A 20725-nucleotide genomic window follows, 5' to 3' on the forward strand; every position below is an offset into this window, starting at 1 on the left:
TAGAGAGTTTAGCAATCTGTTCCATACTTTGTCACTTCACCAAGTGTCCTTTTCTTCCCTTTATGTCCATAATATTTGCCAGCAAAATCTGTAACTATTAAGCTTATGTGCTTACTATTGCCAATGAAAAATAACTGCATCTCTAGATGTGCCACCCTTCCTGTCCGTAGTAAACATCATTCTGGACTGCGCAATTAATAGTAAATGATATGGACCTTTAAAAGATAATAAGTACAAGAACAGAAAGTGATTGGCAAATCAATAACTTAATTAAGAGAAAAGTTCCAAATAAGCCTTGTAATATCGTTGTACCAGTCATGTGATTCATTATTGCATCTTCGCAGCAGGCATCACTCCAGCAATGTTCTCAACATGTTTTCCACTGTAGAGATGGAAATAATAGAGGCAAATTCTTGAAACTTTACAGTCTGCAAATATAATGTTTTTATACGGTAGAATGGAGTGGTCTGCTTGTGTCTTTTTAACATCATACCTTTTCAATCAGGTTATGACTGCACAACTCTTTCCTATCTGTCTGTTACTCCCCACCCACAAATGGTATACTTGGAAGATCTTCCTTGTATCATAGCATTGCACAACTGACGTTAACCTGGGGAATGTCTCTTTAATGATTAGTGTAGCATTTCCAATGTCAGCCAAGGCAGCACACAAGCAAAACATTGTAGAAGTGAACTAAGATACAATAAGGCAAGATGGCAAGCAGCAAACAAGATCCATCCCAGTGATTAAAAAACTTGACTGTTCCAAGTCCAGTTGATATGACCAATACTACCTTCCTTTTAATACAGCAAAAAAGTTCTATGGTGGTAAACCAGGATATAAAGCAATGTTTGGCGACATAACGAGAGGCTTTTGTTGTGCTGAATCTATGAAGTGTTTTGATAACAAACAGCCAAGCTCAGAGCCAGCTCCGCACGAGGCAAATGATTTGGGGTACAGGTGGTCCTTCATAGAACTATGGTTCAGAGTCCTATGATAAAGAAAACAGAACAAAAGATTAAGGGAAGTTTTTCTTTCGCAAATAACTTTAAAAGGTAATTACAATGGAAGCCCCATTATCCACCCTCCTGTAATTCAATATCCCAAATGTCACACAGCAAAGCCTTGCACAAGACATCATCCAATAGCACAGCTTCATATGTTTGCATGTCATCTCCTTTTCTTGTTGAACAATATTACATAATGCTGACAATTTTCTTCTGTTATATTACAGGAGATTCAGTAATTTGGAAAAGAAATATTCCCAAGTTTGCAATCCGTAAGCCTTCCCCTGTGTCTGAAAAAAAAAATCACTGCCACTTCTCTAACAGCCTGCTTGAGCAGGCCAAGTCATGGCACTCCCAAGTACCAATTATAGACTGGTGTGGTACTGCTGTTGACAGAGTCTTGCCCAAAGTTACAAGATTCAGCACGCAATCGATTTTAATCGATTTCTAAATATTTTAATGAGGCCAGTAGCAAAGCCTCATTTTATCCCTCAAATTGGCCACCACAAAAACAAAACAGCACTAGTATTCCTAAAGTTTTTCTTCAATCAACAGGCTTATGGCTGCAAATTATTGAACCAATAAAATAAAGTGTCTGTGACTTTGTGCTGTACCTGGGTCACTACACAGAATATTAAACAATACCACAGACCTGATTTTAACTCGGTGAGAGATCAGCATGGGATGGTTGGTGCAGCAGCAGGCTATCCTCGACTCACTAATGTAAGACCTGAGCCATTTTAACTCCTAGAGCTCAAAACCATACTCCAGGTGCATCTCCCTTTCTAACCCAGTGGGAATGAGTGAAGACCGGCGGGTGGGAATGGGAACCAGTGACCTGAAGGAACCATTCCTTGCTCCTGGCAGTCAGGTGAGTGAAAGGACGTTAAAAAAAATTGTCAGACACTTGGCTGGAAAAGCATTTGCATACTAACAGACAGTGCTTGGAGAGACAAAGGACTATTCCCTGGTCCACTTATCCAAAATGGGCTGTGATCACCAGACATTGAAGGTGAGGACAGTCACATTCCAGGATGACTGTTGAGATGGCAGAATCCACAAACAGAAGTGGTCAAACCAGCTGGTCACTTGACTAATCTGCTGGGCAACCTGGGGTTTTTTGAGTTGTGCCACAGGGAAAGAGGCAAAAGGCTATTGAAACTGAAGCTGAAACAAGGAAGTCTCTCCTGACTGTCTCCCTCTCTCACTTTCTCCCAAGCCACTGGACCCACGGAAGACACGTAAACCTTAAGAGAGAAAAGACAAGACCTCGAAACAAGTTGAAGCGTGCTCTGGGCCCCAAAGAGTTACAAGTCTGACCGGAAACTAAAGACTTCACAGCAAACTCAAAGGACAGTAAAATAGAAACCCATCTATTGCCTCAAACTTTTCCCCTTTATTCCTTCTACTTTTTCTGTCTCTATCTGTGTGTGTGTGTTTATCGCGTATGCATGCTGGCGTGGTCGTGTCTCATATTTGTAGTTGTTAACCGGATTAGACTTTAAGATTAATAAACTTCTACCTTTCTTGTTTAAATCTAAGGAAACTTGTTTGATTTCTTTGCCTTACAATTGGAGCAGTGAACAAGGATTCACTAAGGGGGAGCTAAAACACAGTGTTTTTTAAAACATTAAACCCTGTTACGGTTAAACCAGGCAAAGGCAGAGAGGGAATCCCTAGATCCCTCTCACCTGATCATAACAGCAACCACTAGGTGGCGAACCACTGACACATGCGCAAATGCAGCCTCATCGATCGCTCCTTTAATACCCGCATTCCGTTCCTGCTCCCTCCCGCAATCACTGCTTCAATCGCCACTTCTCTTCCCCGCTCCCTCCTGCGATCGCCACCTAAATAGCTGCGTCCCCCCTCACTATTCGCTCCCCTCCTTGTCACTTCCCTCTCCCCCCCACTACCCCTCCTCCTGGTAGGCCACTCGCCCACTCGGTGCATGGTGATGTCATAATGTGCGGACATCATTACGTGTGACATCATTATGTGGTGACGTCAGTGTGCACATGAGCAGATTCATGCTGGCAAATGTTCTGATGCACTGATGACATCAGCGATCGCTCTGCACATGCTCTGTGTTGTCAGGAGACATGGTGAAAGAAAATACCTTTCTTTGTAATCTGAGGCATCAGCTCCTTACAAAGTACTATTTGGGGATTTCTTTTAATTTAGTTGTTATAATAAGTCTGAAAATGTGAAATCTTGTGTAAGTTTTAAAATTGGGGCGGGGGTGGGGGGTGGTGGTGTGCTGCAATTCATATCTCGTATTTTAACGTTAATGGTCTCACTGGGGTTGTAACAGGAGCTTCAGGTGTCTACCCTGCATTTGCCTATCTACTAATCCCTGAAAAGATAAGTTGCTATTGCCACAGACAAATGCAAAAATGAGTTGGTGGCATCTTGTCAGGTGGGGCCAATAAGGTAATAATGGTTTTCTCTAACCCAGTCATGCTTTTTGTCACGCTGTACCATGAGAACAACGACATACTAAAATCAAGCTGCTTCTGAAATCCCAATGCTGAAGTTAGTCAGGCATTCACATATCCTTGTGATGCTGATGCGGGTTGTTGGTTCAAGACTTCACCAGCACTACATCTGCCAAAGTGAGATATGTTCAACTGTATCTGTGCAGGTACCGGCAAGTGAGCATAGTGCGTCCCCTCGGTAGCTGTCTTCTCCTAAACGTGTCAGATGGTGGTGGGGGGAAATCTTATTTGAAACTCGCTGCCACCAGTAGTGGCAAAAAATAATTTACAAATGATTGACATAGATGCACGTGGTAATTTAAGTGGCAAGTAGGGAATCAAAAAAAAAAAATGGTTTAAGAGATGCAAAACTGCACTCAGCCTTATGTTGCCATGATTTCCAGCCCTGACATTACGAAACTGTGAAATCTTGTCAACACTCTTTAAAAACTGGAACTAGTCTGTGAACTAGAAAAAATGTCCCATGTTTCTGTAAAACTTGGTGCTCTTACTCATTAGTCAGACACCAAGTAATTCACTTTCAGAATCTGTAACCAATAGGAGAATTTATGTTGATAAATATAACCACTTAAAAAAATCCCCTGCATCATTAAAAGATTTTATAATGCAATGCTATTCTCTCAACTCTTGAACAATTGGTCACTGAGTGCTAATGGGGGAGAGCTACAATTCACAATTAGAAGTAATAATACATTGAATTCTACTGTAAACCAATCAAATCCCTCATTCTTTAGACAAACCAAATTCTGAAATCACCAGGGAACATTAACTCCATCCCCACAACCCAATGAGTTGCAATTAATTAACAACCACAAATAATTCTGATACTTCAATTTCAATTTCTCATACCCAACTTCAAAACAAGACAACACAAAATGCACTAGGTGAGAAATTGGGCTTGTTAGCACTCATTTTTTGGGCTCTACAAGTTCCTTTAGAGCTCCTTTGGCAACTTGCACCTGTGGTGCATGCGCACACTTTTGAAGTGAGCAGGACTGGATGCCATGTTGGCGAGGGCATTAGCGTAAAGTGAACGGCTGCTGGAAATATGCAGAGCAGGCAGATCATGACTTCAAACAGTGTGAAACACTGATTTGTCGCCCGTGCTGCCATTTTGGTACTCAACACTCCGTCTTAGGTCCTCTCTCAACCTTGCACAGCTGAGTACATGTTCAGCAGAAAGGACCCTCCACTAACTCTATTTAAACGGATCATCAAGTACTTTAAGGTTAGTTGCATGTTGATAGCTTCTGGATGTTGCTTTGGTTCTACAAGTGTTTGGTGTTTTCATTAGGATCGAGAATGCACTGCCTGAGAGCATGGTGGAGGCAGATTCAATTGTGGCCTTCAAAAGAGAATTGGACAATTATCTGGAGAGAAAACATCTGCAGGGCGGGCGACTGGGACTAGGTGAGTTGCTATTGCAGAGAGCTGGCACAGACATGACGGGCTGAATGACCTTCTGTGCTGTAACCAATCTATGATTCGATAGTTGTTAAAGTTGCCAAGGTCTACAGGGAGTGGGTGTGGCAGGTACTGAAGTGGCTATCCCCCTCTCTAACAAGTATACCGTTTTGGATACTGTTGGGGGGGATGGCCCATCAGGGGAAAACAGCAGCAGCCAGAGCAGTGGCACCACGGCTGGCACTGTTGTTCATCAGGGAGGGACAAAACGCAGAAGAGCAATAGTTATAGGGGACTCTATAGTCAGGGGCACAGATAGGCGCTTCTGTGGACGTGAAAGAGACTCCAGGATGGTATGTTGCCTCCCTGGTGCCAGGGTCAAGGATGTCTCTGAACGGACAGGGGGCATTCTGAAGGGGGAGGGTGAACAGCCAGAGGTTGTGGTACACATCGGTACCAGCGACATAGGCAGGAAGAGTGATGAGGTCCTGCGGGGGGAGTTTAGGGAGTTAGGTAGTAAGCTAAAAAACAGGACCTCTCGGGTTGTAATCTCTGGATTACTCCCTGTGCCACGTGCCAGTGAGGCTAGAAATAGGAAGATAGTGCAGCTAAACACGTGGCTGAGCAGCTGGTGTAGAAGGGAGGGTTTCAGATATCTGGACCATTGGGCTCTCTTCAGGGACAGATGGGACCTGTACAAGAAGGACGGGTTGCATATAAACTGGAGGGGCACTAATATCCTGGCTGCAAGGTTTGCTAGCGTCACTCGGGAGGGTTTAAACTAGTGTGGCAGGGGGGTGGGAACCAGAGCAGTAGGACAGCTAGTGAAATAAATGAGGAGGACATAGTAAATAAGGCCAGTAGGACTAAGAGGAAGAGCAGGCAGGGAGATGTTGCTGAGCACAGCGGGACAGGTGGTCTGAAGTGCATTTGTTTCAATGCGAGAAGTATAACAGGTAAGGCGGATGAACTTAGAGCTTGGATTAGTACTTGGAAATATGATGTTGTTGCTATTACAGAGACTTGGTTGAGGGAAGGGCAGGATTGGCAGCTAAATGTTCCAGGATTTAGAAGCTTCAGGCGGGATCGAGGGGGATGTAAAAGGGGTGGGGGAGTTGCATTACTGGTTAAGGAGAATATCACAGCTGTACTGCGGGAGGACACCTCAGAGGGGTCATGCAGCCAGGCAATATGGGTGGAGCTCAGGAATAGGAAGGGTGCAGTCACGATGTTGGGGGTTTACTACAGGCCTCCCAACAGCCAGCGGGAGGTAGAGGAGCAGATATGTAGACAGATTTTGGAAAGATGTAAAGGTAACAGGGTTGTAGTGGTGGGTGATTTTAACTTCCCCTATATTGACTGGGACTCACTTAGTGCTAGGGGCTTGGATGGGGCAGAATTTGTAAGGAGCATCCAGCAGGGCTTCTTGAAACAATATGTAGATAGTCCAACTAGGGATGGGGCCGTACTGGACCTAGTATTGGGGAATGAGCCCGGCCAGGTGGTCGAAGTTTCAGTGGAGGAGCATTTCGGGAGCAGTGACCATAATTCCATAAGTTTTAAGGTACTTGTGGATAAGGATAAGAGTAGTCCTCGGGTGAAGGTGCTAAATTGGGGGAAGGCTAATTATAACAATATTAGGCAGGAACTGAAGAATTTAGATTGGGGGCTGCTGTTTGAGGGTAAATCAACATCTGACATGTGGGAGTCTTTCAAACGTCAGCTGATTAGAATCCAGGACCAGCATGTTCCTGTGAGGAAGAAAGACAAGTTTGGCAAGTTTCGGGAAGCTTGGATAACACGGGATATTGTGAGCCTAGTCAAAAAGAAAAAGGAAGCATTTGTAAGGGCTGGAAGGCTAGGAACAGATGAAGCACTTGAGGAATATAAAGACAGTAGGAAGGAACTTAAGCAAGGAGTTAGGAGGGCCAAAAGGGGTCATGAAAAGTCATTGGCAAACAGGATTAAGGAAAATCCCAAGGCTTTTTATACATATATAAAGAGCAAGAGGGTAACCAGGGAAAGGGTTGGCCTACTCAAGGACAGAGATGGGAATCTATGTGTGGAGCCAGAGGAAATGGGCGAGGTGCTAAATGAGTACTTTGCATCAGTATTCACCAAAGAGAAGAACTTGGTGGATGATGAGTCTAGGGAAGGGAGTGCAGATAGTCTCAGTCATCTCATTATCAAAAAGGAGGAGGTGTTGGGTGACTTGCAAAGCATTAAGGTAGATAAGTCCCCAGGGCCTGATGGGATCTACCCTAGAATACTGAGGGAGGCAAGGGAAGAAATTGCTGGGGCCTTGACAGAAATCTTTGCATCCTCATTGGCTACAGGTGAGGTCCCAGAGGACTGGAGAATAGCCAGTGTTGTGCCTTTGTTTAAGAAGGGTAGCAAGGATAATCCAGGAAATTATAGGCCGGTGAGCCTTACATCGGTGGTAGGGAAACTATTTGAGAGGATTATTCGGGACAGGATTTACTCCCATTTGGAAACAAATGAACTTATTAGCGAGAGACAGCATGGTTTTGTGAAGGGGAGGTCGTGTCTTACTAATTTGATTGAGTTTTTTGAGGAAGTGACAAAGATGATTGATGAAGGAAGGGCAGTGGATGTTATCTATATGGACTTTAGTAAAGCCTTTGACAAGGTCCCGCATGGCAGACTGGTACAAAAGATGAAGTCACATGGGATCAGAGGTGAGCTGGCAAGATGGATACAGAACTGGCTCGGTCATAGAAGACAGAGGGTATCAGTGGATGGGTGTTTTTCTGAATGGAGGAATGTGACGAGTGGTGTTCAACAGGGATCAGTGCTGGGACCTTTGCTGTTTGTAGTATATATAAATGATTTGGAGGAAAATGTAGCTGGTCTGATTAGTAAGTTTGCGGACGACACAAAGGTTGGTGGAGTTGCGGATAATGCTGAGGATTGTCAGAGGATACAGCAGGATATAGATCGGTTGGAGACTTGGGCGGAGAAATGGCAGATGGAGTTTAATCCGGACAAATGTGAGGTAATGCATTTTGGAAGGTCTAATGCAGGTGGGAGGTATACAGTAAATGGCAGAACCCTTAGGAGTATTGACAGGCAGAGAGATCTGGGCGTACAGGTCCACAGGTCACTGAAGGTGGCAACGCAGGTGGATAAGGTAGTCAAGAAGGCATACGGGATGCTTGCCTTCATCGGTCGGGGCACAGAGTATAAAAATTGGCAAGTCATGTTGCAGCTGTACAGAACCTTAGTTAGGCCACACTTAGAATATTGCGTGCAGTACTGGTCGCCACACTACCAGAAGGACGTGAAGGCTTTGGAGAGGGTACAGATGAGGTTTACCAGGATGTTGCCTGGTCTGGAGGGCATTAGCTATGAGGAGAGGTTGGAAAAACTCGGATTGTTTTCACTGGAACGACAGAGGTGGAGGGGCGACATGATAGAGGTTTACAAAGTTATGAGCGGCATGGACAGAGTGGATAGTCAGAAGCTTTTTCCCAGGGTGAAAGAGTCAGTTACTTGGGGATATAGGTTTAAGATGCGAGGGGCAAAGTTTAGAGGGGATGTGTGAGGCAAGTTTTTTACACAGAGGGTGGTGAGTGCCTGGAACTTGCTGCCAGGGGAGGTGGTAGAAGCAGATACGATAGCGACGTTTAAGAGACATCTTGACAAATACATGAATAGGAAGGGAATAGAGGGATATGGGCCCCGGAAGTGCATAAGGTGTTAATTTAGGCAGGCATCAAGATCGGTGCAGGCTTGGAGGGCCGAATGGCCTGTTCCTGTGCTGTACTGTTCTTTGTTCTTTTTACTGACTTTAAGGCTTCTGCACAAACCAGTTGCTCCCAGACATGGGTGCATCAGTAGTCACTCCCTTTGGAATACAGCCTGACTTAAAGAATGAACAGACAATCTGCTGGAAGAGGGAGGAGGAGGAGGGGTAGAAGTGCTCTCAGCAGGAGGTTATATCCACCCAGAATGTTTACGGAACAATTCCCCTACCTGATTCTCAGCGAGGAACAATTTGAGAGACATCTGTACTTCAATAAGAGCAAAGTAGCCTGCTTGATTGGCACCTCATCCACTACCTTAAACATTCACTCCCTTCGTCATGGATACACAGTGGCAGCAATGTGTACCACATACAAGATGCATGGCAGCAAATCGCCAAGGCTCTTTTGACCACACCTTCCAAACCTGTGACCTCTACCACCTGGAAAGACAAGGGCAGCAGACACATGGGAACATACCACCTGCAAGTTCCCCTCCAAGTCACCCACCATCCTGACCTGGAACTATACCACCATTCCTTCACTGTCGCTGGGTCAAAAACCTGGAACTCCCTCCCTAACAGCACTGTGGGTGTACCTACATCACATGGACTGCAACAGTTCAAGAAGGTGGCTCACCACCACCTTCTCAAGGGCAATTAGGGATGGGCAAAAAATGCTGGCCTGGCCAGCGATGCTCACATCCCATGAAAGAATAAGGACATAGTCACTGAAATCTGCCACCTGCTGCAGCCACAACCACAAACTCAGAGCAGGGAAAGAACCCCATTGGCAGTGACTGTGAAGATGACTGTGTTGATGACCTTTTATACGTCTGGCTCCTTCCAGGCTGGAACTGAAGATAGTTGAAACATTCCGCAATTTGCCATCTAATGTTGCCTAAGGGAGGTCACTGAGACTCTTTAATGAAAGTTAACTACATTTCTTTCTCTCTTGCCAGAGAAATGCAGGAGGAGCGAGCACACAGCTTCACTTGGATTGCAGGCTTCCCCAGGGTGCAGGGTTCCATTCCATTGACTGCACACATATCGCTTTGTCATCTTTGCCATCTACCAGAACCAAAATGGATTCCATTCCCTCAACATCCAGCTGGTATGTGAGCATAGGCATGATGCCACACAAAATGCGAGAGCAAACCACTGGCATACTGAAACAACGCTTCCACAACCAGGACCACTCTGGAGGAGCCCTGCAGTACTTGGCAGAGCTGATGTCAAGATTCATAGTGATTTGCTGCATGTTGCACATCCTCTTCATCATGAGTGGCCAGAGCTTGCCACTAGCTATCGGGCAAGCAGCTGAGGAACAGAAACATGAAGGGGAGGAGGAGAAAGAGGAAGGGAAGAGGCAACTTAGACAGTTCCTTGTGAGTGTGAAATCATGCGATGGTGCTGTGTTTTCATCATCACTCTCTTGGTGTTCTTCCACTGCCTGCCCAGATTGTACCTCTTGAGTATCTGAAATGAAAAAGGCAAGGTTGTGATGAGGGAGGGGGAAATAAGAGGTGCATGCTTACACTGACTTGTAAATCAGAAGCGTGTGTGGGATGAGGGGAAGGGGCGATGTGAGCAACATTAGGTATGTGGATACCATCATCTTTGATGCTGTCATCCCCGCTGCCTTTCGAGGGTGTGTTTGAGGGACTCCTAGCCCCCTGTGAGTACAGGACATCTCTCCTACATTCCACCTTCTCCACTAAGACCTCCAGTGCAGCATCTGAAAGCCTTGGAGCCCGCTCTCTCCCATGTTATACCATTCTTCACAATTTCCTGGGTCAGAGTCAATTCCTGCATGGCTTCCAGCACATGCTCCAACCACAATGCACCTTCACTTTAAGAGGTGCAGGCTAGCTTTAAGCAGCACAGGTTAGCTTTAACTGGTGCTGGCAAGTTTCGATTTTGGGCCTCTTGTTGATGCATACAGCTGATGAACAGCACAGATAGTGAAGCCGGTGTGTTGCCTGCATTACATTGAACAAGTGTGGCTAATCACGCATAGTGACCTCTATGCCCATTTTTGGGGACTATCCCATTTCGCCCCACTGACATCTTATGCAACTTCATGAGGTAGCCAGCAGATGGCGCATTTCCCAAGCAGCATCGGACTGAACTGAATGCTTACCTAAAGCCAACAACTGGCATCTCTGTTGGGTTATAAATATTAACTAAGTGAGCCAAGAACTGATGAATATTTCCTTCTGTGCAAAATTACATGTGCCTATAATCCAGGCACAAACATTTTTTTTTATTCTTTCATGGGATATGGGCATCACTGGCAAGCCCAGCATTTGTTGCCCACCCCTAATTACTGTGGGTCTGGAGTCACATGTAGGCCAGATGAGGTAAGGATGGCAGATTTCCTGCCCTAAAGGACATGAGTGAACCAGATGTGTTTTTACGACAACTGACGATAGTTTCATGCCACCATTACCAAGACTAGCTTTCAATTCCAGATTTGTATTAATCAATTGAATTTAAATTCCACCAGCTGCCATGATGGGATTTGAACCAGTGTCCCAGAGCATTAGCCTGGGACTCTGGATTACTAGTTCAGCGACCTTACCACTACGCCACCGTCCCCCCAACACGATGAGACAACAGCCCTGACTTTCTGAAGCCTTGCCAGTGGCATGGGGTTTCCCTGGAAGTGTGTCCAGGTCAGAAAACCTGGTTTGGGATCTTGCTTACCACTTCCACATCACATGGTCCAATGGTTGAATTAGAGAGACATCCTTATAGACCAAAACTCAAACTGGGTTGGCTACAGTACAGCTGTGTACTGCTCTGAAGCTCTGTAGACTGCAACAAAACATCATTAGCATGAGTGGCATCAGTTGGCAGTGGGCACAGTTGCCATATCTCTCGAGATTGTTCACTGAAGATAGCTGAGGTGTTCTCGTCCACAATAACACGATAATGGTTTGCTTCTATAGGCTTGGAAAATTCAGACTATGATGTATGAAAGATTTGGAGACCTCAGGGCAGTGACTGTATTTGAGCAAATCAGTGGCCAGTGCAAGGATTCAGCTTCAACCGGGGCACAGGAAAAGACAGGTTGCTGCCATCAAGTACCAGTTTTTGTCTCTGGATAAGTAACTGAAGAATCCTTGCAAAGTCAGCTGGCCCCTGCAGATTATTCTTGGCATAGAGACAGCAGTGTCTTAGTCTCCAACAAGACAAGGTAAGCTATAATCAGATCTTCAACAACCCTCTATTCCTATTAGTAATGCATCATTTAATAGTGCATTAGGAAAATAGCACACCACTGCATACAGTACAAGAGAAACTGACTGCAGCACAGCAGGTTAAGTACATGCTACTGTTACGACCAGGTGAGAAAGATGTCGAGAGGTCTTTTACTGTCTTCACCTGATCTTACTGTAACAGGGTATTATTTTTCAACACACTGTGTTTTGAGCTCCCCTTTTGTGAATCCTTGTTTACAGCTTTCCAATTACAAGGCAAAGAAATGAGCATAAACAGGCTTTCATTGGTTTAAAGGCGAAAAGTGAAATTTCTTAAATCTTAAACTCTAATACGGTTAACGCCTATGGATATACAACACACCCACGCTAGCATGCACATGCAATACACAAATGCAAATAGTGACAGAAAAGAGCAGAAGAAAAATAAAATAGAGAGGTTTGAGGCAGCCTGTAAAGGGGGTTTCTTGTTACTGTTTCTGTGTTTCCAGCTCGCCGTAGAGTCTTTGATTGTATACAACTCTTACTTTTCGTTGGGACCCAGTATTCTTCTTAAACCTTGTTCACTGTAGGAGACTTTTCTCTCTTGGGGTTCATATGTCTTCAATGGTTTCTGAAGCTGGTGAGAGCGAGATGAGAACAGACAAGAGAAAGGTCTTCTCAGTCCAGGAGAAAAGTGCTTTCTTGATTTCAAATCTGTGTTCAAAAAGCTAACAGCCAGCCAGTTATGTGACTAAAACTGGTCTGACCACTTCTTCTGTGTATTGGGGAAGCAGAGACTGGGTCCTTTTGTTCCAACACTGTCTGTTACTATGCAAATGTCTTTCCAGTCAGGGGCTTGCAATTTTATGTTTTAATGTTCATGTGGCGAAATAATGTGTACCTCAGTCTTGGCAGGTGAGCTGATTGGGGATGCGGTTTGCCTGACATTACACTTTATTTTATACTTTTACAGAATATTGGCAGCGCTGGGTAGGCCAGCATTTATTGCTCATCCCTAATTGCCCTTGAGAAGATGGTGGTGAGCTGCCTTCTTGTATACAATTGAGTGGCTTGCTAGGCCATTTTAGAGGGCAGTTAAGAGTCAACCGTCGGTCTGGAGTCACATATAGTCCAGACCTGGTAAGGATGGCAGATTTCCTGTGCTGAAGGACATTCATGAACCCATGGGTTTTTATGACAATCCAATAGTTTCATGGTCACCATTATTGATACTAGTTTTTTATTCTAGATTTATTTAATTAATTGAATTTAAATGCTCCAGCTGCTGAGGTGGAATTTGAGTTCATGGTCGGGATTTTACATTGGGGCAGAGGCCCCATCCACTGGCTTAAAGGTCAGGGGCGAGCCTGCCTCCGTAGGCTTGGGGGCCACGCAAGATTCTACGTGGCCCAGGTCCTTAATTGGCCTCTGGCAGGACTTCTGCCCCTCTGAGGCTGGAAGTCCTGCCTCCAGGAGCTGTCGGCCAATGAGGACAGGCCATTTATCACCTCTCCCGTCGCTTGTAAAACTGCAGCAGGGGGCATGAAGATGATAGGAATGGCACCCCCTGCCTCCCACACAATTTTACGCCCCCCCAACCCTCCCACCCACCTCCAGCCTGCTCCCATGGTGGCAGGGGTCGTAACATTCCATGTCTCCAGATCATCAGTCCAGGTCTCTGGGTTACTCGTCCAGTAACATAACCAGTACACTGCCCAGTAATAATATTTGCTATTATTGAAATAAAAACACAGCACATCTCTATAATTTTATAGTAATTTTTTGATATAATGTTTTCCAGATAAATAATTAACAGGAATGCTTCATGAAACATAATATAAAGTAAAAATTACCAGTCCAAAACCAATGACATATAGCCTTTGGAGAAGTGAAGACGGTAGTAGGAATTACAGCTAGTACCCTTCAATATAAACGAGGGACAGAAGACCATTCCGCCATTCAATTAAATCATGGTTGATTTGCATCTTAATTTGATTTATCTGCCTTGGTTTCTTAACAAAAACTTCTGTTCTTGCCTAACAAAAATCTAAATCTCAGTTTTGAAATTCTCAATTCATCTAGCCTTAATAGCTTTTTGGGGACAGAATTCCAGATTTCCACTAGCCTTTTGAGTAAAGTAGAAGAAATACAATACTTTGTTTATAACAGGCTTTCGTGCAGCCACATCTAGAATTCTGTGTTCAGTTTTGGTCTCCTCACATGGCAAGAAACAGTGAGGCCCTGGAGAAGTTCCAGAGGAGGGCGACCAGAATGTTAGCTAATCTTAAGGCTTTTAATTATCAGGGAGACCCTGGGAACTGGGGTGTGAAAGGCAAGGATGAATAATTTTGCTTGTTCACCATCAACTAGCGCTTAACAAGCCAGAAAACTGTTACTATCTCATCTCTATCTTAGCAAGCATTGGGAGACAGCTGTCCACAAGTGGCAAGTAGCATATTAGGGCAATTAAAGGGCCTATTAGGGCCACTCAGCAGAAGCATGCAGGACCCCCGTTGAGGCCAAAATACGGCAGAGAGATGGAGGTGGCCTCCCGGTGGCACACTGGGGGTAGGTGGGGGGTGGGGGCACCAGCACTCCATCCGGAAAGGACAACCTGCTCCCTCTACTAGCATTGGAGGCAGTTCAGAAAAGGTTCACTAGGCTGATTCCTGGGATGTAGGAGTTGTCTTATCAAGAACAGCTAGACAGGTTAGGCCTTTATTCATTGGAGTTTAGAAGAATGAGAGGTGATCTTATAGAAACATATAAGATCTTAAGGGGGCTCGACAGGGTAGATGTTGAGAAGATGTTTCCACTAGTGGGGGAATCTCGAACTAGGGGACATAGTTACAGAATAAGGCGTCACATATTTAAAACTGAGATGCAAAGGAACTTCTTCTCTCAGAGGGTGGTGAATCTCTGGAATTCTCTGCCTCAGAGAGTTGTGGAGGCTAGGTCACTAAATGTATCTAAGGAGGAGGTAGATAGAAATTTGAAATCTTGGGGAGTGGAGGGTTAGGCAGAGCAGGCCCGAAAGAGAAGTTGAGGACTGGGACAGATCAGCCATAATCTTATTGAATGGCGGGGCAGGCTTGAGGGGCTGAATGGCCTACTCCTGCTGCTATTTCTTATGTTCTTATGTTCTCTCACACCTGCCACAGTCTATTGAACCACAGCAGCGGCTGCTGACTGTCCAGTAGAGGGGTTACCTCTCCAGGATGACGACTTGGCAGTTGCAGCCTTTTTGAATTTAAAAATTAATAAAAGCTTTTCAGAGGCTGCCTCCATCTTCAGGTGCCCTTTTGTTCCCTCCCTTTCTCAACAGCTCCCACTTTTGATGGTGGGGCTGTCTATCTTTCAGTGCTAGAGGTCCTCCTATTGGCCCTCCAGCCTCAGGAGCCCACCCACTGCCCATTGTCTTTAATTGAATGGCGAGCGCACACCATTGCCAGTAATTAGCCTGCTCATTGAAAATTGCATCGGACATCAGGCACTGGGATGACGCGAGGGTCGGGACCCTGACATGTTCCAACATCAGGGTCCCAAACTGAGAACAAAAACTCAGCTCAACATTTCAGGTCGATGACCTTACATCAGAACCCCAGATGAATCCTAGGTTCTGATGAAAAGTCATCAGTCTGAAATATTAACTCTGTTTCTCACTCCACAGATGCTGCCTGACCTGCTGAGTATTTCCAGCATTTTCTATTTTCTTTCAGATTTCCAGCATCTGCAGTATTTTGTTTTTGCCAAGATGCATAATATTGTTTTCTGAAAAGCAAAAAAGAGATAGAAACAATTTAAAAAATGAAAGTATCGACTTCATTTGGTTCTTGAGTCTTTCACTGCATAAATGAAAGCTTAAGCACTTAAGGACAAAGACTTTTAACATTTTTGGTGCTATCCATTGGAAGCGTACAACCTGCAAATACTTGAGTGACTAAAGTAGCTGCCCAGTGAAGTACTACTCCTCTCTCAGTCATTGGATAATTCCGTTAGACATCAGCTTCTCCTGATCTATTTCTGGTTCACTTTCAATCCATCCCCTTTCATCGTTAATGCCCATCTAATGGAAGAGTATTTGAACAACAAAGCTACAAGTGCTATACACTCAATACGTTTTATTATTATGGCTGGATTCATTTAAGGATTTATATACGGAATTTTTAAAAACAAAATAACAAGCTGCCGAACCAGAGACCAAAACCCTCCCCTAATATATTCCTGCTTCTGATATATACGTAGCGAAACCTCAATTACGAACCTTTCCTGTTACTTTTTTTACAGCCAAGCCTTGGAAGAGAAGTGAAATTAAATGTTTCTTTTGTTCTTTGTTTTTCATTTCCTTCTCTTGGTGATTAAAAATGGCACAAATGTTTATCCTGCTTTGGGGATTGCCCTGACTATTTTGTCACTGGTTACAAATAAACAGGAGTTCAGTATAAGATGACAATGGATGGTATTTGAGTGGAAAAGTGTGGAATAGGATGGTTTGGCCATGGTCACTTTGCAGATGTGGTTTTTCCTCTTTAACAAATGGGCTTGCTTTCAGACTCCTTGAAATTAGCATCTGGCACATCAATCTTTTTCATTGCACTGCCAGTACTGTTACTAATTCCTTATTAGCATTTCCATCCTCTTACTTTGCCATTCTGATCTTATGGAGCATACCGCAAACAACAATTATGCTGAAAACAATAAAGGGTTTACTGGAAGGCTGCCCCAGTTCGTTCAGACGCATGAAATGCTGCTTCAAGATGCTGATGATATGCTACAATCAGAATTAGAAAATAAGTGCTCTGCTTCTGTCCATTATTGGAACACAAGTGTCATGAACCATGGCTGTATAGGTTAACTGTGATATCTCCATAAGTCATGCTTCCAATCTTCATTAACCATCAAATAAAGATGGCACAGATGGTCATGCTAAAATGAAGGCATCATGAGAAGCTCCCAGGGTTTAGGCATTGACTTGCACATTTCTGTGTTGTTGGTCACAGGCCATATCCACACCAAGATTAAAAAAGTTCCTTCTCGGGTAATACGGACACAGCATTGTGCCCGGGGGCCCAAATGGCAACAGGAGTGCAGTAAACTACTTTTTGGACTCAGGGAAAGCCGGCGGTTCTGCAGAATTGTGTGGTCCTATCATGCAAGTGTTGTTGGCCAGTGGTGAAATTGAGTCATTGTTCCTGTTACATATTACATAAGTTACCTGGTCCAAATGGAATACATCTTATTTCTCTGAAGGAAGCAGAGGTAGAAATAGCAAAGGCATTGGTCACACTCTTTCAATCCTTATTGGATACAGGAGTAGTGCCGGAGGACCGGAAGGTTGCTAGTGTTATACCACTATTCAAGAAAGGGGAGAGGGATAAACCAGGAAACAGTCAGACTAACATCGGTGGTGGGGAAATTAATTGATTGGAAATCGTTATCAGAGACAAAATAAACTTATAGTGGCGCAGTGGTTAGCACCGCAGCCTCACAGCTCCAGCGACCTGGGTTCAATTCTGGGTACTGCCTGTGCGGAGTTTGCAAGTTCTCCCTGTGACTGCGTGGGTTTTCGCTGGGTGCTCTGGTTTCCTCCCACAGCCAAAGACTTGCAGGTTGATAGGTAAATTGGCCATTGTAAATTCCCCTAGTAGGTGGTAGGGGAATTGAGGGAAGGTGGGGATGGGGTAGGAATATGGGATTAATGTAGGCTTAGTATAAATGGGTGGTTGATGGTCGGCACAGACTCGGTGGGCCGAAGGGCCTGTTTCAGTGCTGTATCTCTAAATAAAAAAATAGATAAACTTTCATTTGGAAAGACATGTGTTAGTCAAGGAGGGCCAGCCAAAATTTGTTAAAGGCATATCATGTCTCACTAACTTGACTGAATTCTTTGATGAAGTAACAGAGAAGGTTAATCAAGGTAGTGCAGTAAATGCTGTATATGTGGCCTTTAGGAAGGCATTTGACAAAGTCCCTCACAGGAGGCTTATTAAAGAAGATGGAAGCCCACGGAAGTAAGAGGAAAATGGTGGTATGGATACAAAATTAGCTCAGTGACAGGAAGCAAAATGTATGGATATTTTCAGACCAAGAAGTGGTTTGCAGCGGTGTTCCCTCAGGCTCAGTTCTGGGTCCATTACTCTTCAATTTTTATAAACAACCAAGACTCAGGTGAAGGGAGCAGCATTATAATATTTGCAGATGACCAAGTAGAAGATCGTGTTATGGTCAAGTGAGGATAAAGGGCTTCCCTCTTTTCCCTCTCTTTGTTAGACCACAACAGGTTTAATTCTTTCTTAAAGTAGATGTACTGGCCAATTCTGTAGGTGCTTGATTGATTACTTAGTTGTTATGATCATAACAACTAAGTAATCAGACAGGTTTTCCTGAGTTAACAAAGAAAGTGGTTAGATTTATTGTACGTAAAGCAAACTAATAAAATAATAAACAACACGCCAACTTTGATACACACACACCAACCACACACACACCCACACCCACACACACACACACACACGGCTGGATTTTACGTCTGGCGGACAGGAGCTAGCCACTGACGTAAAAGTCGGTGGTGAACCCGCTTCCGCTTAGCCTGGGGATCCGTCCTGCATTTTACGGGTCCCAAGGCTTTAATTGTTTTGAGGCGGGACTTCCACCCGCTTTCACCAGATGGCTTTTCCCGGCTCCAGGACGCCTGCTAGCCATGGATAAAATCCCCGTGGAGGCGGGCGAAGGCTCTTAAGTGGTCGTTAATTGGCAACTTAAGGGCCTTGATTGACCTGGGGCGGGCAGCCAGTTTTTCGCCCTCCCCCAGCCCTACATAAAATGGTGCAGAGGCAGGAACGGGTCAGGAAGGCTCCCGCTCCATTTCACGCCACCCTCCTGACCCCCCCCCACCCCGCCCCCGCAACCATCCAGCTCCTGGAGTGGCATAAAATTCCAGCCTAGAAGTTTACACACACAGATAGGCTACACAGTGGGCAAGGTAGATTGGTTGAGTTAGAATCCATAAAAAATGTATACAGTCTGCAGAGTTTGGTGATTCAACTTGCTTCTAGCTGAATTCAATGATCCTGAGACTTTTAGTTTGAAGAGGTAGATGACTGATTCAGTGAGTCTCTTGGAGATAGCAATGTGAATGATTTCCTCCAACAAGATTTTGGATTGTAGCCAGAATATGCAAAGGTGGTCAGTCAACAAGCAGGATTTGAAAGTTTTCAAGCTGGAATAGAGAGAGATAGAGGGACCCCACTTAGTGTATGTTCATGTCAGCGTCCAGTTGCTTCTCCTCTGCTGCAGAGAAAACAACTTAGAACCACAGATGTTGACAGGCTTGTCACATGACAGTCACTCAGTGATTCAAAACATAGCAGTTAGCAGTATTTCTCTCTTGCAAAAAAAAAACATGCAATTCCTTTAAACTTCCTGGGTCTTGGTTCTTACTGGGGAAATAGCAGACGTTTCGTCTCCCTCCCCACAAGCATTGCAGTATAAGATACAGTGTTGCAAATTAGGTTACCAACATAAGCTGCCAGCAAAATCATCATTTTAGCTTGTCTTTTAAAAATGCCTGTGAAAAAAAATATAAATTCAGATCTCCACTCAGTGGATTAAGGAAAATTATCATTCAACACAGCACATTGGCGTAACAATCATGATGATAGTTATAGCCTTCAGGATGGCAAAAACATGATGGTAAAATGGGAAGAAGCATGGCAGATTGAGTTCAATGCTGAGAAGTGTGAAGTGATGCACTTTGGGAATTATAATGTGGAAAGACAGTATACTATAAATGGGACAGTTTTGAAAAGTGTAAATTAGCAGAGAGACCTTGGTGTCCATATACACAAATCCAAAGTGGTTAAAAAAGCCAATGGGTTACTTGGGTTTATAAATAGAGGAATAGGATATAAAAGCAAAGAAATCATGTCAGAGCATTAGTTTGGCCTTAGCTGGAGTACTGTGGACAATTCTGGGCATCCCGCTTCAGGGAAAATATAAAGGCATTAGGAAGGGTGCAGAGGCGATTTTACCAGGGATGAGGAATTTCAGTTAAGAGGAGAGTTTGGAAAAATTAGGTCTGTTCTCCTTGGAACACAGAAATTTAAGAGTTAACCTAATACAGGCTTTCAAGATGATAGGTTTTGATAGAGTGGAAGGCGAAGAAACTATTTTTCTATATGGCGTATGGGTCAATAACCAAAGGTCACAGATTCAAAACCATCGGCAAAAGATCTAGTGGGGAGATGAGGAAAAATGAGTTGTCAGGATCTGGAATACTGTACTTGGAAAAGTGCTGGAAGCTGATTCCATAAATAATTTTAAATAGGGATTTAGACAGGTATTTGAGGATGAGGAATTTACAGGGTTACAGATGAAAAAGCCTGGATGTGGGATTAAGCAGGACTGCTCTTTCTAACAGCCTGTACAAGCATGACAGATGGGAAAAATAGAAAAGTATAATATTTAAGTGGTGAGAGATTGGGAAATGTTGGTATTCAGAAGAACCTGGGTGTCCTTGTATATGAATCACAAAGTTAACATGCAGGTACAGCAAGCAACAAGGAAAGTAAATGGCATTTTAGCCTTTATTACAAAGGGATTGGAGTATAAGAGTAAAGATGTCTTACTGAATTATATAGGGCCTTGATGAGACCACACCTGGAGTACTGTGTACAGGTTTGGTCTCTGTGAATAAGGAAGGACACACTTACCTTAGAGGAAGTGTAACAAAGGGATTTTTCATGGGATGTGGGCGTCGCTGGCAAAGCCAGCATTTATTGCTCATCCCTAATTGCCCTTTACAACTGAGTGGCTTGCTAGGCCATTTTAGAGGGCAACCACATTGTT

General features: G+C 44.2%; 1 protein-coding gene across 1 annotated transcript in view; it reads right to left on the reverse strand.

Moving 5' to 3' along the window:
* Positions 1 to 943: 943 nt before the first annotated feature.
* The window catches only part of sh3bgrl2 (SH3 domain binding glutamate-rich protein like 2), a 66452-nt gene continuing 46670 nt past the window's right edge, over positions 944 to 20725 (reverse strand). Inside the window, exon 5 of the mRNA XM_068028587.1 lies at positions 944 to 991. Coding sequence (XP_067884688.1) covers positions 977 to 991 — 15 coding nt within the window. The 3' untranslated portion in view covers positions 944 to 976. The remainder of the gene's footprint in view (positions 992 to 20725) is intronic.

This window comes from Heterodontus francisci, chromosome 3 (assembly GCF_036365525.1).
Source record: "Heterodontus francisci isolate sHetFra1 chromosome 3, sHetFra1.hap1, whole genome shotgun sequence".
In the NCBI taxonomy this organism is placed as follows: domain Eukaryota; kingdom Metazoa; phylum Chordata; class Chondrichthyes; order Heterodontiformes; family Heterodontidae; genus Heterodontus; species Heterodontus francisci.